The 13,959-nt window shown below is 40.1% G+C and overlaps 1 protein-coding gene across 2 annotated transcripts in view; it reads left to right on the top strand.

Annotated features, from left to right (window-relative positions):
* LOC124776906 overlaps positions 1-13,959 on the top strand; it is a 213,864-nt gene that overhangs the window by 137,696 nt on the left and 62,209 nt on the right. For both annotated transcript variants that reach the window (XM_047252121.1, XM_047252112.1), the window contains 2 exons: positions 10,654-11,309; positions 11,409-11,519. In XM_047252121.1, coding sequence (XP_047108077.1) covers positions 10,654-11,309; positions 11,409-11,519 — 767 coding nt within the window. The remainder of the gene's footprint in view (positions 1-10,653; positions 11,310-11,408; positions 11,520-13,959) is intronic.

Here is a 13,959-nt window from a genome sequence, read left to right as displayed (position 1 = left end):
GGACTGGGCAGGGGTGTTTTGTAAAATATTGTACTATGCCATCCCAGGCTCAGCCACTGTCTTCTAAAAGAGGCAGTACCATATATCGAATGAAAGACGATTAAAATGGATCCTAATAATGAGTTACAAGTCAAGTGTAGACCTTGTTACAAAATTAAGAAAAATTGTAGAGAAATGGTCTTGATGCAGGCATGCTGATGAGATGCCATCGGAGTGAGTGTGGTGTCAGGAAGACAACTGCAGTCAGAGCTGGTGGATGGCTCGAGGGCGCAGTTGAGGCAGCAGCTGAATGGCACGCGGCAGGGCTCGGGCACCATGGTTTAGGTCTGCGGTTGAAACCAATAGCGCTGGTACTGCTGTACAGTGATCAGCAGGCTCGGTCAATAGACCTCACAGATTGCAGGTAACTGTAATACACAAGTGCAAGTTTCACATCAATGGAGTGCCTAGGGAAGAATTCAGTGTATGGGCCTTACAAGTAACTGTAGCACAGTTACTATTAATGTGAATGTCACATGATGGAATTTGTAAAGCAAATAAAGATTGTTAGACAATCTCTGTGACTGTGGTGTAAAAAAATCTGTAATTGTCTATGTTTTTTAATAAAAGTTGCAAAATAATCCTTGTGTCTGATATGCAGGACTTTCAATGTTCAAATACAAATAATCCTTGATACACTATTATTCACTACAGTGACCTGTATGACCCCACACCATGATACAAAATTTGAGCATTTAAAGGGAACATGAATGCAATAACACAGATCACTAATCTCTACATCTTAAAGTAAGTGAGAGCCATGTCTGAAGTGTGCCCAGGTATTAACCATGATATTCACCCAATGGCTGTTGCTCAGGTATTGGCAGAGGTCATGCCTTAAAACATGTACAGTAGCCATGGGGATACAAGATCCATACAATAAGATAAACCAGCATTGGAGTTGGTGGGACAGACGTAGCACTAGGAATAAATATTTGGTGCTTGCAATCTCTGGCATTCCATTCAATGATATGCACAGTTCCACAATCAAGAGTGATTCATCCATGTTCTTTAGCTAATAGTTTGTTAACAGACTCTAAAAGTCAAGTCTTAGAATTATTGGGTAATACCAGCAAGCTGTTTAGGTGTGGTAACACATTAGGTACTTCAAGCAGATATAAAATAAAGGGTTCAGACTAACATTGTGGGAATAGATTAAATGAGCAGAAAGCTTAACAGTGGGCAGAGTCCACTGTTAGCTATATGACCCGATAAGTCTGAGACACTTCCACTCGCTTGACGAAAGATCTGTACCTAAAGACTGGAAAGTTGCACAGGTCAGACCAATATTCAAGAAAGGCTGTAGGAGTAATCCACTAAATTACAGGCCCAATATCATTAACATTGATATTCAGCAGAATTTTGGAATGTATAATGTGTTTGACCATTATGAATTACCTTGAAGAAAAAAGTCTGTTGACATACAGTCAACACGGATTTAGAAAACGTCATTCTTGTGAAACACAAATAGCTCTGTACTCACACGATGTGTTGAGTGCTGTTGACAAGGGATTTCAAATTTATTCTGTATTTCTAGATTTCCATAAGGTTTTTGACACTGTATGTCACAAGGGGCTTGTAAGCAGATTGTGTGCTCAAGGAATATTGTCTCAGTTATGCAACTGGATTGTGATTTCCTGTCAGAGAGGTCGCACTTCAAGGTAACTGACAGAAAGTCATCGAGGAAAACAAATGATTTCTGGCGTTCCTCAAGGTAGTGTCATAGGCCCTCTGCTGTTCCTTGTCTCTATAAATGATTTAAGAGAAAATCTGAGCAGCCATCTTGCGTTGTTTCCAGATGATGTTGTCATGTATCGTCTAGTGAAGTCATCAGAAGTTCAAAACCAATTTCAAAAAGATTTAGAAAAGATATCTGCAGGGTGCGAAAATTTGCAAATAATGAAAAATGTGAGGTCGTATACATGACCGCGGAAAAGAATCCGCCAAACTTCATTTTACGATAAATCAATCAAATCTAAAGGCTGTAAATTCATCTAAATACAGTAACTAGAAAGTACAATTACAAAAAACTTAAATTGGAAAGAACACACAGAAAATGTTGTGGGGGAAGCTGAACCAAAGACTGTATTCTATTGGCAGAACAATTTGAAGATGCAACAGATCCACTAAAGAGACTGTCTACACTATGCTTGTTAGTTCTCTTTTGGAGTACTGGTGCATGGTGTGGGATTCTTACCAGACAGGATTGACGCAGTACATTGAGAAAATTCAAAGAAGAGCAGCACATTTTGTATTTTGAGAAATATGGGAGAGAGTGTCACAGATGTGATAGAGTATTTGAGATGGAAACCATTAAAATGAACGTGTTTTTTGGTGTGGTGGGAACTTCAATCACCAACTTTCTTCTCCCAGTGGAAAAATATTTTGTTGGCACAGACCTAAATAGGGAGAAATGGTCATCATTATAAAATAAGGGAAATAGAGCTCACACAGAAAGATATGTGTTTGTTTTTACTATGTGCTTTTTGAGGGTAGAATAATAGGGAATTATTGTGAAAGGTTCAATGGACCCTCTGACAGGCACTTAAGTGTGATTTGCAGAGCATCCATACAGATGTGGATGTACGTGTAGATGTGAGACTACTGACTTTGGTCGTGCCACAGGGTACAACAAACTGTTTCTGACAGGGACAACCAAGCTTCTTGTATTGTAACAACAGTATGAGGGCAAGGGGGTTTTAGTATCTTTTTAGGAATAGTACAATTTTATAGTTCTGACTGATCTGGCCTTGTAACACTAACCAAAACGGCCTTGCTGTGCTGGCACTGTGAACGGCTGAAAGCAAGGGGAAACTACAGCCGTAATTTTGCCCTAGGGCATGCAGCTTTACTGTATGGCGTCCTCTTGGGTAAAATATTCCGGAGGTAGGGCAGTGTGGAGGGTTAAAATTGTAAAGGGAGACCAAAAGATGAATACACTAAACAGATTCAGAAGGATATAGGTTGCAGTAGGTACTGGGAGATTAAGAAGCTTGCACAGGATAGAGTAGCATGGAGAGCTGCATCAAACCAGTCTGTGGACTGAAGACCACAACAACAATACTCCAGTATTAAGTGATAGCGTAGAACTCGTTGTAATTGGTGTGGGTACATGGACACTTGAGTAAGGGTCATATAGAATGTAGATGTTTTTGTGAAATTAATTATTGGTAGGCGTACGAAAATCACTCTGTAATGCACTGACAGAAAAAAAAATTGCAACAAAAAATAAGTAGTGTAGAGTAATGAAGTTTCAGAATACATTTGTCTAGGCAACGGATTTGAGTGATTAACATTACAAGATCACAGGTTAATGTAAGGATGAGATAAGCTATTGCAAATGCGAAATGCTGGTAAATTAATAAATGGTGTAACAGTAAGAACGTTGAATGTATGCATGCAAATGTGCATGTATTGTGTTGTAGAGGTGCCAAATGTCAGTTTGTGGGATGGAATGCCATGCCTGTTGCACTTGATAGGCCATTACAGGGTTGGTTAATGCTGGTTGTGGATGACACTGGAGTTGTTGTCCAATGGTGTCCAAAATATGCTCAATTGAAGTCAGATCAGGTGGTGAAGCAAGCCAAGGCAACATATTGACACTCTGTAGAGCATGTTGGGTTACAACAGCAGTATGTGGGTGAGCATTATCCAGTGGAAAAGCTCCCCCTGGAATGATGTTCATGAATGGTAGCACAACAGGTCGAATCACCAGACAGACATACAAATTTGCATTCGGGGTGCATGGGAAACCATGAGAGTGCTCCCGTTGTCATACAAAATTGTACCACAGGCAGTTTGGTTGCAAGCGTTCAACTGACCTCCTAACCAACACATGGCCATCACTGGCACTGAGGCAGAACCAGCTTTTATCAGAATAAACAACAGACTTTCATCCTGCTCTCCAGTGAGCTCTCGCTCGACACCACTGAAGTCGCAAATAGTGATGGTTTGGGATCGGTGCAGTGCACGCCACAAGGCGTCTGGCTCGGAGCTTTTCTGGAAGTTACAGTTTTGTAACAGTTTGTTGTGTCACTGTCATGCCAAATGCTCCTTAAATTTCTGCTGCAGATGCAGTGTGATACCATACACTGAATACAGTGGTCTTCCCTCTCATTTGCGCCACATGACTGATCGGAGCCTGTTCTTCTTGTGCCTGTACATTCTCTAGACCACTACTGCCAGCAATCATGTAGAGCGGCTACATTCCTGCCAAGTCTTTCTACAGCATTGCACAAGTAAATTTCAGTTTTTCGTAGCTCTATTACATTACCCCATTCAAACTCGGTGAGATGTCGACAATGGTGTCTTTGTCACCTTGAAGGAATTCTTGACAAAGTTCAACTCATCACATGTAGTCTCAAAGATAACAAATGCTCATGACCGTTAGTGTGTGTTTTTAAAGCAAATCTGATTTGTATCCTCATAGTGGTACTACTAGTGCTGGCCATGTGCGAATAGCTTGAAAATTTAAATCGACATCATCTTTCAGATGTAGAAACATGCCTACCAACTTTCATTTATGTTGCACATGCCCTCCTTGATGTTGCATCAGGTGGTACAGCTGGTGGTGGCGCAGCTGGGTCATGGTATGGCTTAAGTGATCAAAATGTACTATCACAGAACAATCAGACAACTAAATCTCTCATAAAACAGGGTAAGGCCCCTCATCCTGAGGAGTGAAGTTTTTAGTTCGTTCCTTTCTTACTACTGGTTTTGGAGCAGCACAAAGTCACCAGGCTTATACTGTGGAAGTGTAGCCCTTTTCTTACTATACTGCTACTGTGTGTGAGTAATTTTGTAATTGTTCTGCTTAACCTGTTACCAAATTGATTTAAGACTGTGGGCCAGTCCTTTTACTCTGTTCATATCTACTCCAATTGGGACTTTATCGAGTTCAAATGGGGGTTCATGGGCCCTCCATAGACAGCCTCGTAGGCATATACCCGATTAATTCGTGCATAGAGCTAGTATATGCTGGAATTACATATTCATTCCAATCTATGTGAGGCTTCCCTGTGTAGTAAGACAGCACTCAAGTGATTTTCTTAGCCTTCAGATGAAAGGGTGCTGTGAACCATTTCTTGATTCTTAACAGTTTACTTGTACAAATGGGGCAGACATGAAATTGGGAACTTGGTCAGTTAATATAGTGTTGGAACCTCTGAATGGGAGAACCTAGTGACTGAGAAAGGTGCAAGCGACCATTTGAATGTCAGTGAGTGGTACTAGAACTGAGTAGTGAGAAATGTGATCAAGAATAAACAAGATGTACTTACTACTTTAGGTACTTTGTGGAAAGGAGCCAATGATGTCTAAGGTGGTGGTTTGATATGGTTTCATAGCTTTAGTATTGGAGGGCAGCGTGGAGGGTAAAAATCGTAGAGGGAGACCAAGAGATGAATACACTAAGCAGATTCAGAAGGATGTAGGTTGCAGTAGGTACTGGGAGATGAAAAAGCTTGCACAGGATAGAGTAGCATGGAGAGCTGCATCAAACCAGTCTCAGGACTGAAGACCACAACAACAACAACAGCTTTTGGGAGGGTCTGCAAAGGGTTTTATTCTTGGGTGTGGGAGTATTGCACTCTCTGCACAAGGCAAACAGCAAACGGTTTTGAATAGATATCCATACATCTGTTTGTCTGCCCATCCACCAAAAGGGAGAGACTATCTTAGCAGTTGTGGCATGTCACCCCTTGTGGCAGGCTTGTCAAATGTCATGACTTTGTGCCATAAAACATTGCTGTAATTGTAGAGGTATTATCACTCTGCTACCCAAGAGAATCTTGCTTTATAGAAAACGATCTTCAGTGACAAACTTTGGTTGAGATGCGTACTGGTGACATTCTGCCATTCTCTCTTGTGCTTCCTTCAGTTCTTCTATTGAAAAATCATCTGTTTGAACGATTTTGACTTTGCAACATGCTGTCCGTGTAATCGTACTCTGCTAGTTTCAGTGCCTGTCTAGTTCAGTGACTACTGGGGCTTTTTAAAATTCACATCCATTCAAGAGCGGCATAGTCAGTGACCAGAATGATTTTGTGTCCATATAGTAGCATTTAAAATAATTAACGCCAAATATAAGGCCAAAAGTCTCTTTTTAAGTAGTGCTATAATTTATCTCAGCTGAATTCATCTCCTTAGAGGCATAACCTATAGGCCTTTCCTAACCATTGTATTCTTGAGAAAGAATCATACCACAGTGTAATCAGACGCAATGCAGCAACACTATCATTAACATTCCAAGTCGACAGAGGCAACAGTGATGGCAGCGGTGCCAATGTACCCGCAGTAGGGCACCACTGGGCATCGAGGTGATGAGTGTAGCAGTGGCATCTGTGTATGGCAGCAAGGCAGTATGATGGACCCGTGGCAGCACGGCACAATCGGCACCATGTGCCAGACTGGGTGGGGGGGAGGGGGCACCAAAGCGAAGACTGAGGCAGGTGCATGGTATGGTCCAGTAGAGTGCGATCACTCATCAAAGGGGTCATCTACAGCCTAATGCATTGACTTTGCACTCCACATGTGTTGACACGTGGTGAGCACACAATATGCACATCCGGGCACAAACAGTGTGTTGTAGTTTCCTACCGTTGACCAGGTTATTTGATAACTACCAAGCAAACAGACTCATATCCATCAAATTAAAGCAGCAACAATCCACAAAGGAAGTGTGTCAGCCAGATCTAACAGTGAGCTTGCCCCACTTTGGCTGACGACGTTCACGTGAACTGAACGTGGGTGTTATACAAAACACCTGGTACACTTCTGGCTCAGGCTCAGCCATTGTCTTACCAAAGAGGCAGTACCGTACATCGTATGAAAGACAATTGAAATGGAAAATTTGAAAAAAGATTGATAACTAATTTTCCTCTCATTAAAACTAATCACCAAGCACAATATTTCAAATTTAAATTTGTAACTACATTTCTTGGATGAAATTAAAACTTTTTGAATCTTCCTCATAGTAGTTATACATAATCAATCGCAACTTAATTTATAATCAAGCTGAACGTTATTCCTGTGAAGCATTCACCTGGAAGATAACTAGCACCATATCGTCACAGACTCAAAACCACTGAGAGATGATGTGAGAATATAATTTGGTTCAAAACAGGCAGATTACAGTCATATAAATGAAGTGGATGATGTTGGTTGAGAGAAAGACCAGTTTGCCAGGATGTAATATTACACCAATTAGGATTGACATTAACCTCTGGTAATGTTTGATGCTTAAGTCGATGTTCATCTCAGAGCCTCCTTTTGGAGGTTGCATATTTTCTTTACTACCTGAACTGTCAAAGTCCTGTACTGCATTTCCCAGTTCATCACACTCAGTAGTGTATTTTGACCTCACTGTGTGGTAAAGTGGACTTATACTCAGATTAAAATTACCTTGTGATTGACAGATTGCAGTTGCAGGGGCAGTGTTGTCAGTGCGCAGCCAACCACACATCACAAGTGCTGCACTTACGTACAGAATAGCTGACAGCGAGTACGTGCACTCGAGAAAGAACTACAACAGGATGGCAGCTGACCGTACTGCTCGACTCGCTGAAATGTCAGTTGCAAAACAATTTTAATCAAAGAATTCCTGTGATACATTCACCTGTCCATTGCCCTGGCCCTGTGTTGAAAACCGCCAGTCCAATTTCCACAAATCAACTCAATTCTTCAGTTTCTCAATACCATTATCTCAACACAAAATTCTCTTTTCTTATTAATTTGTTTGCAATAATGATGAAATAAAAAACCCACTTCTGTTAGATTATCCATATGGGCAAAAATAATCTTCCTAATCAGAGCTCAGCTCTGGACTGACAGCAATACTCTGGAACTGATTTTTGCGCAGTCTACCCAAAAACAGTAATTTTGACAAATGGTTGAAGTCTCTCTAGAATATAGTGAAACGAGATAGTACAATAGGCTTTAAAACAGCATTACATCACTATTGATTTAAATGAAATGGGTATAAATGATCAGCCATATTAGAAAAAAATAGGGACAGCAGTTCAAGAGAGAAGTCAAACCATTATGTTGATAAAGCAACTCACATAGTATTGAATCACATGGATGTTTCACCCACTTGTCTTCCTTAAATCAGAAAAATTACATATTCTTCCAAAAAATAGAAACTCAATTGGATTTCATGGTGTTTCCAATAGAGTACTAAAGAATTGTTCCCATATTTAGGTTGGGTTTGGTTGATTTGGGGGAAGAGACCAGACAGTGAGGTCATTGGTCTCATCTGATTAGGGAAGGATGGGGAAGGAAGTCATCATGCTCTTTCAAAGGAACCATCCCGGCATTTGCCTGGAGCAATTTATGGAAATCATGGAAGACCTAAATCAGGATGGCCGGACGTGGGATTGAACTGTAGTCCTCCCTAATGTGAGTCCAATGTGCTAACCGCTGTGCCACCTCACTCAGTGATATTTAAGTGATGTATTTTCTGAAATTATATAATGTATCACCAAGTCAGAAAATTTTTCGGGGAGATTGAAATATGCCAGTGTAAAACCCCTTGTATAAGAAACGTGATAGGAGGGATGTTAGTAACTACCGAACCATTTCATTATTGGTATTATTTTGCAATATTTTGAGAAGGTGATGTACTCCAGAGTAGTGTCCTATCTAAACACAGACAATATTATTAGTAAATCATGTTTCTGCTGGGAAGTGATTGCTACAGACTGTGCCCATTGTTTAATTCGGTTGCTGCCACAGGCTGGTTTCACTCAAAAGAATGCATGAATAATTCAATTGGTACATAAAACCAACAACCAGATGAGTTGATTGTTTTCTTTCGGCTGTTCCTATACTATCAATAATCTGAGCCTCTGAGTCTTTTTTAATTTCACTGTTCATTTCTGAATGACTGTCAAAAGTTTTGCTCTCTGAATTAAATGAGATGTGAACCCAGAATAAAACATGTCATCACCTGCATCCACATCAATTAAATACTGACCGGCACAGTGTAGGGTGTATGGATCCACATTTCATCTAAATGAACCATTGTGATGGTATGTTTTTCTGGGAACATCCACTGCAATATACACTGGTGACATATGATAAGGGGAATATCTGTAACTTGACCACAGACTTTAGTGTGTTCTTAGCTTCCAATCAGAACAGACACATACCTTTTACAGTATAGATATATGCACAATAAAGCATTATCATCATTTTGTACTGTGTCATACCTCAATACCTTATCATATGCTCCCCACGTTTTTATATATTTATTATTATTATTATTATTATTATTATTATTATTGCTTTTGTAAAAATTTAATGTAGGAAACCTTCTTTACAGCTGTTGTTGTGGTCTTCAGTCCGAAGATTGGTTTCATATACAGCCCTCCACACTAGTCTATTCTGTGCAAATCTCTTTATCTCTATATAACTGCTGCAACCTACATCCATTTCAGGCTACTTACTGTACTCAAACCATGGCCCCCCTCTACCATTTTTGACCCCCCCCACCCCATACACACACCTCATTCCAGTGCAATATTGGCTTTTCTTAGATGCCACAGGACCTGTCCAATCAACTGACCCCTTCTTTTAGTCAAATTATGCCATAAAATTCTTTTTCACCAGTTCAGTTAAGTATCTCCACAGTAATTCTTGAGCTATGCACTAAATCTTCAGCATTTCTTCTATAGCAACACATTTCAAAACCTAATTTCTTCTTCTCTGAATTGCTTATTCTCCTTGTTTCACTTCCATACAAAGCTTCTATGTCCTGTCATTTACACATGATGACTAATTTATTTGGGCACTTTTTATTTTTGCCAAGTAAATGTTTCCTTGTATCGGTCATAATATCGCAGCAAGTGCTGCCTAACAATACATTTATCCATATTGTCAATGGAATATTTATTGTATGCACTTCACTTCTACTTCAGGGCAGACACTAGAATCTCACTTTGCTTGGCATCATGTCCTTTCTTCCATAATTTGCTCACCATCAACAACTCATTCAGTGTGAACTCATTCTTGCACATTTCGACAACTTCTACATTTGCGCTGTCACTTCTTTCACATACAGTCTGCTGGCAACTAATTATTCTGTGTATCAAAGTACTCTTATCATGTTTCTCAGTTGGAGTTAACTGTAAAACAGCAGGAAAAATAAATGATGTTATTTAACACCACTTGCCTTAATATCTCCGTATTCAAACATATACTGTATCAACATAAGGTAACACTTTTTGAAAGAAATTAAGTGTGCAACAACAAATTTGTTTCAGCCTGTGATTGAAGAAACTGTCACAACATGTGTAGTTATTTTCATCTCCTCTTCTCTGCAATGTAGAAACTGTTTAAAGTATTTCTTCTATTTTAAAATATCCACTCCTCCCACTCTATCTCCCTCTCTCCCCCCTCCCTCTCTCTCTCTCTCTCTCTCTCTCTCTCTCTCTCTCTCTCTCTCTCTCTCTCTCTCTCTCTCTCTCCTTCCCTCCCTATCTATTTATCTACCCCTTCCTCCCCCCCCCTCCCTCACTCAGCATCCTCAATTACTAATTAATTTTCTTCTAGTACAAACAAGAACTTGTATGTGCATCAGTACAAAACATTTATATCGCATTTATTTTCTTCCAGCCTTCTCCGTAAGAGAAACCAACACAATAATACTGCAGATGTTTCTCATAACATTGCAGATGAATCCGGATCACAGTTGTCAGTACACTCCTCCTCAAATGAATCATTCACAATCCTGACATCAGGCCCTCAGCAGAATGCAAATTCCAGTGGTGGCAAAATGGATGATGATTCACAAAGTATTCTGAGGCTCAGAGCACCTCCTGCCAAACTCAGATGCTCAGGCACTCACTCTAAGTTTTTTGGGGAAACTCAGCAGTCTTTCCATGTCAAACATAAACAGCATCAAGTTTCTGGAAGAAAGAAGAGAGGAACAAGTAGAGAAGAGCAGGCAGATGTAGACTCCAATGATGGTGACTCAGAAAGTGAAAACCAAAGAGACAGCAGTACATTAGATAGAGCACCTCCATCAAAGAAGCACAAACCTGGGCATCTCAGTGTGGGAGAAACCTGCTGTGACATTTCTCCACCAGTAAACCAACATGCGGATGAAGGCTGTGCAGTGCTGCTGAGAGGCCATTGTGCTAGGAATTGCAGCATAACAGAGAGAACACAGTGTGAAAGCTCTGCAATAACACAAAGTAAAGAACAAGTTAGGCCAGAAATTAACAATGGGAGTGCTGTACAAGACCCGGACACAGATGCAGAAAGTGCTGGTGAGTGATTGTTGGTAAGATTTTTTCAGCTCTTCAAGGCTCTCTTTACATATTTGTTGGTAGCTTGTGAAATTGTTAAACATATCTATTCATTTTCAGATGATGAACCACTAGTGGTAGAGACACAGATTGGTTTGAGGAGGCTAAAATACCTCCCTGGTATTTATCATGTAAATGTATGGATTAAGGATGTTTTGCCAACCCTCTCAGGTACAGTACTTTAAAATTCCTTAGCAGCAGCAGCAGCAGCAGGAGTAGTAATTGCTGCAGTTGTTGTTGTTGTTGGTTGATATTAGCTTTATTATTTTGTTCTTTACCCAGTGTAAGTCTCTTCACTGCAGTGTTTGCTTATGCATTTTTCCGTGTTTTTCATCGCCAAAGTAATCAAGGCAGCATGAGAATATACCCTTGCCTGCTTCACACAGCATTCAGTTCCCATACCGTAGAGTTATCTGCTCTAGAGGTTCCAAGTGTCCTACCTTTATTCATCTGATCATAATTCTGTGGGAGTGTGCAAAACTGAATTTAATAAGCTGATGAGAAAACTGTACACCTACAATCTTCCTAGAAGCATCCCTCAGTGGTTTGTTCAGAAGAAAAGTTGCTGGCTTATTTTGTGAACTACTTATTTTTCAAAAGTAAGATATAATAATATTGTTTGAAGTTTGTGATGACGTGTAATTTAGACCACCTCAAGGATATTGACAGTTTTACAGTCACATGTATGCTCATTCAGTTTTATACAAGCTGGGTATTACAATTACAAATGAACATAACTTAATAAGCTAGAGTAAGGCTAAGATGCATGCAATGAAACGAGAAGTTTAATATAAATCCAGTGTATGGTATTGTTTATTATTACTCCAAATATTTTCCTGTGCCTTTATTCTCTCCCGATGCAGTTATTTCAACGTTTCATGTTTTGAATTCATGTTGTCCCACTGTGATGCCTATGTTACCAATGGCTTTATGAAATACATGTTTACTTCTAGCATGTTGCATTCATTTTTCAGTTTAAGTGAATAACAACATGATTATCTACATTTACACTTTGCAGACCAGTCAGAAATGCATGACAGAGGGTACATCTCACTGTGCCAGTAATTTGGGCTTTCTCCTGTCCCATCCACATACGGATCATGGCAAGAATGAGAGCTACAATTCCTGTGTGGCTGCTGTAATTAGTCTAAATTTGACTTTGTGATTCCTATCAGAGCAGTACATAGGAGGTGGTTGTATATTCATAAATTCATCACTGTTATTGGCTCTAGAAACTTTACGAGTGGATTTTCAAAACTTTGTGATTCCTATCAGAGCAGTACATAGGAGGTGGTTGTATATTCATAAATTCATCACTGTTATTGGCTCTAGAAACTTTACGAGTGGATTTTCAAAATCTATCTTCAAGAGTCTGCCACTTCCAGCATCTTTGTGTCACTGCCCATTGGTCAAACAAGCCTGTGACCATTTATGCTACTCTTCTCTGTATACATTTAATATTATCTGTCAGTCCTATCTGGCACAGGTTCCACACTTGAGCAATATTCTAGGATGTGTTTTGTATGCAGTCTCTTTTGCATTTCTCTATTGTTCTACCAATAAACCAAAGTCTTCTACCTGCTTTACCAATGACTGAGTATGTGATCATTCATTTCATATCCCTACAAAGTGATACAACCAGGGCTTTGTATCGGTTGGCCAATTTCAACTGTGGCTCCTTCATATTATAGTCATAGGATGCTACGTTTCTTCATTTTGTGAAGTGCACAATGTTCACTTCTGAACATTTGAAGTGAGTTGCCAGTCTTTGCACCAGTCTGAAATCTTACCAAGATATGACTGAATATTTATGCATCTTTTCTCAGACAATACTTCATTAAGGATAACTGCATCATCGGCTAAAGGTCCGAGGGTATTGTGTGCAGGATCATTAATATACAGCATGAACAGCCAGGGTTGCCACAAGTTCTGGAAATCAGTGAATTTCAAGGAATATCAGGGACTTTCAAGGGATATCAGGGAATTTGAAAAAAAAAAAATCACTGGGAAAACTTTGTTTTTGTCTCAGTAGATGAAATGGTTTGTTTACTGAGATGTCATGTGCCGTCACTGGCTGTGCGCAGCTGAGTATGTGTACCCCTTCCCACTCCCTCATTCCTACTGCTTCTCCCCTTCCTACCACTCTCCTCAGCTTATAGTCAGTGGTGCCACCACTTCTTGCCACTAGCCTAGCAGCTGCCAACAAGAGGTAGGGAGGCGGGAGGAGCGGATTGTTTGGATCTGATTCTCAGAGATTGTTGACGCAGTGGCCAGAGATGGATGTCATGTTTGCATGAGTTGTGTCTGAGGGACTGTGTAAATGTGTATGCTCTTATTTTCTGACAAAGGCTGTGGCCAAAAATTTAGTTGTGAAAGTGAAATTGTCTTTTCTATGTGCCTGTCTGTGACTCAGCAATCGTCTCTACAGTGAGTTGCTATCTGTCCTCATTAGTATTGATTCTCAGAGTATTTGCACAAGTTATCTGTTGCATTGATTGATCAACGCAATCTCATTTAATCAATATGATGTCTGTGACACATAAACAGCACACGAGTGGACTTCCACAACAGGCCAAAACTGCAGACCATTTCTGTGGGTATCTCTAGTGGA

The sequence above is a fragment of the Schistocerca piceifrons genome, chromosome 1, assembly GCF_021461385.2.
Source record: "Schistocerca piceifrons isolate TAMUIC-IGC-003096 chromosome 1, iqSchPice1.1, whole genome shotgun sequence".
NCBI lineage: Eukaryota > Metazoa > Arthropoda > Insecta > Orthoptera > Acrididae > Schistocerca > Schistocerca piceifrons.
The sequence above is the reverse complement of the archived record's forward strand: the minus strand, read 5'-3'. Positions and strand labels throughout refer to the sequence as shown.